This window comes from Ciona intestinalis, unplaced genomic scaffold (assembly GCF_000224145.3).
Source record: "Ciona intestinalis unplaced genomic scaffold, KH HT000034.2, whole genome shotgun sequence".
NCBI lineage: Eukaryota > Metazoa > Chordata > Ascidiacea > Phlebobranchia > Cionidae > Ciona > Ciona intestinalis.
This window is the reverse complement of record NW_004190356.2, coordinates 580717-583661: the sequence shown is the minus strand read 5'-3', so window position 1 is coordinate 583661 and position 2945 is coordinate 580717. Positions and strand designations below refer to the sequence as shown.

Genomic DNA, 2945 nt, shown 5'->3' with positions numbered 1-2945 from the left:
TACTTCTAGATATAAAGTAATCATGTTTTTAATGATAATAATAGTTTATTTAAACAATAAATTTATATGTACATTGAATTTTAATGGAAAGTTATAAAACACAATGCATGTAGATAATGTCTAATGGAATAAATTCTGACCCTGCAGTAGTTTATAATTACTGTACAAGGTAACTGACTCTGACTAATTAAACTGCTCAGTCGCAACCATCATACTAATTTGCCTCTAAATGTTGTTTACTTTGATGTGCATTATATCATAGGTAATTTACTAAAAGCTTTTTATAAATCACTACATAATTGGCTTATGTTTAAAATAATCCATTATCTCACAGGTCAGGCTCTTCAGTTTTAAACCATTGTTGCAATTGCTTTTTATTCATATGTGTAGCTACCTCAAAGTGCATGCATCTTATGTTTTAAACTGCGTTGAACTCCTAGATTAAACTTCTTTAAATTCTATGGATATTTATAACTATGTTTAGTATTTCATATTGGAAGCACCAATTGAATGTCAAACCTCTCAAACCTTAAAATTCTAATTATAGCCTATTGCACAGGATTTAACAACCGGTTAAAAAGTTCAGTTAATTTAGTTAAAATCGAGATTTCTGAAACAATAGAATATCATCCACCACCTTCTAATATGGAGGATGCTTACGCAAAAACAACAGAAGAAGTTCTGAAGTTTTTTGATGTTAGTGAAAATCTAGGATTAAGTCAAGAACAGGTGAAGCGTAATCGTGAAAAGTATGGACCTAATGGTAGGTATTGAAAGTTAAATTTAACATGATAAAAAGTGTGGAAAAGAGTGTTAATTGAAAAGAATTGCTGTTGCACGAAAAGATTTAAAACTAGTTTATCAAAACATATAGTTCCTTTTTGGATATAGTTTTTTTGTTTCAAAAGATACATCCTTATTATATTTTTTAACAAACTGTATCTATTTTAATTACAGAACTCCCAGCTGATGAAGGTAAGTTTTTGTATGTTTGTAGAAAAAATATGCCCTTATTCAAAACTTATTTTTCTTACCAGGCAAACCATTATGGCAAATGATCGTTGAACAATTTGAAGATCTTCTAGTTCGAATTTTGCTGCTTGCTGCTATCATATCATTTGTAAGTGTGCAACATGCTTTTACTTGTTTTAAATAGTTATAGAAGTTGGTAGTGGCAAACAGTTTCAAAGTTTTTTGATAGACAAATCTGTTTAATATAAGTTAAAGTTACTATTATCCACTTTTTGACATCTTTACGAATAAAATACAATTTGAACGAATAATATTTTATTTGGTGACAAACACTTTATTTACCCCCTAACTAACCCTTAATGTCCGTATTTGGTTTTGGTACTTACTGCGTACGTTCATGACACCAGGACCAATTTTGATCAATTAAGGTAGCGTTTATTCCTAACTCTTTAGTTTTGTTTTGTTCCAGGTGTTGGCTTTGTTTGAAGAAGGTGATGAATCGATAACAGCATTCGTTGAACCGTTTGTAATCTTACTTATTCTTATTGCAAATTCTATCATTGGAATATGGCAGGTATATATACATTCTGTTTATCTTTATTCGGATTATCTAGGCCAAGGTTAAAAGAGCTATCCTATGAATCATTTGTTAAAGCACGTGTCTCTAGCCCAAAAGTACTTTTGTAACCATCTGCATTGGCGTAAATGTACATATACAAAAATTATTTACCTCAAAAGATTCATACAAAGTATATGGTAACTGCGGACATAAACGAAAGTGTGCAAAAAAGAACATTTTGTTATAATGAGCATGTGCTAAACAATTAATATTTAGCGATTGCTTAACAAATCCTAAGACGCATAAGAAATTCTCTGAAGGACCTAAATATGTAGTGCAGTTAAAAAATAATCCTGCCTTTTTTAAAAATATTTATAGCCGCTTGAATTTTAAGCTTCAAGTTTTAAGGTCTTTGCTTAGCATTTCAATTCAATAAATTATTACTTTTAATAGACAAATTTTATGTTGGCATTGGTTGAAGTGATTTAGTAAATTATCTTATGTAAGAATTTTTGCTTAAAGTGTCTATGCATTACCAGGAACGAAATGCAGAAAGCGCTATAGAAGCATTGAAAGAATATGAACCTGAGATGGGAAAGGTGCTTAGACAAGACAGATCAACTATTCAGAGAGTGTTGGCTCGTCAAATCGTTCCGGGAGATATTGTTCAAGTGGCAGGTTAGAACCTTTAACATAATGTACAAGCCTACAAGTCCTAAATTAGCCTAGCAAATATAGTTCGTACAGTCGTAGCTCGTAGGAATTAGTAATCTGAATGTATATATACATATTGTGTATGCATAAATACCAGAAGAAATAATTTAGCTTTATATATATAATTATATTATACAATAATAATATATATATATATATTTTATTTGTGCGCCCGTTAAATTATTAAGGTCTTTGTTCCATAAAGAATACTTTGACATATTTAAACATTTGATTCGAAATGTTAGTCAAGTATTTTTGACTTTTGTTCATTTGAGTAAGAGCGACGTTGCTGAGTGGCCAGTCACTTGTGCCCAGATCTGTTATCAATGTAGAACACTTAAAACAGTACACTGACTGATAAGTGTATGTGGCCAATGCGACAATTACCCAACGCCACTAACAGACAATCTTAATTGAATTGAGTCATGTCCTGCTTACAATTCTCTCTTCCATTAACTGCTCTGTGTAAGAGGGAGCTTTACCTTACCACAATATAAACAGCTGCATTCATTTAGTAAGCAATTTAAAGGAACAGTTCAAGTTGTTGAACACTGTTAATAATTTAAAACAATAATAAATTACACTATTGGGTTGGTAAATGCTTTGTGTCATATAACAGATACTTACCATAAAAGCTGCACCAATGCTTTAAATAAAGTGACAGTGCTATAAAATCAAAGTATTGAATGCAATTTAAAAA

At 30.8% G+C, this 2945-nt stretch overlaps 1 protein-coding gene across 3 annotated transcripts in view; it reads left to right on the top strand.

The window, feature by feature from the left end:
• The first annotated feature begins 536 nt into the window (after positions 1-536).
• The window catches only part of LOC100182988 (sarcoplasmic/endoplasmic reticulum calcium ATPase 1-like), a 15570-nt gene continuing 13161 nt past the window's right edge, over positions 537-2945 (top strand). For all 3 annotated transcript variants that reach the window (XR_003396633.1, XM_009862740.3, XM_009862741.3), the window contains exons 1-5: positions 537-763; positions 958-975; positions 1038-1120; positions 1442-1546; positions 2071-2209. Coding sequence is in view for 2 of the 3 variants with exons in the window: in XM_009862740.3 (XP_009861042.2) it covers positions 646-763; positions 958-975; positions 1038-1120; positions 1442-1546; positions 2071-2209 (463 nt within the window). In the remaining variant the exon portion in view is untranslated. The remainder of the gene's footprint in view (positions 764-957; positions 976-1037; positions 1121-1441; positions 1547-2070; positions 2210-2945) is intronic.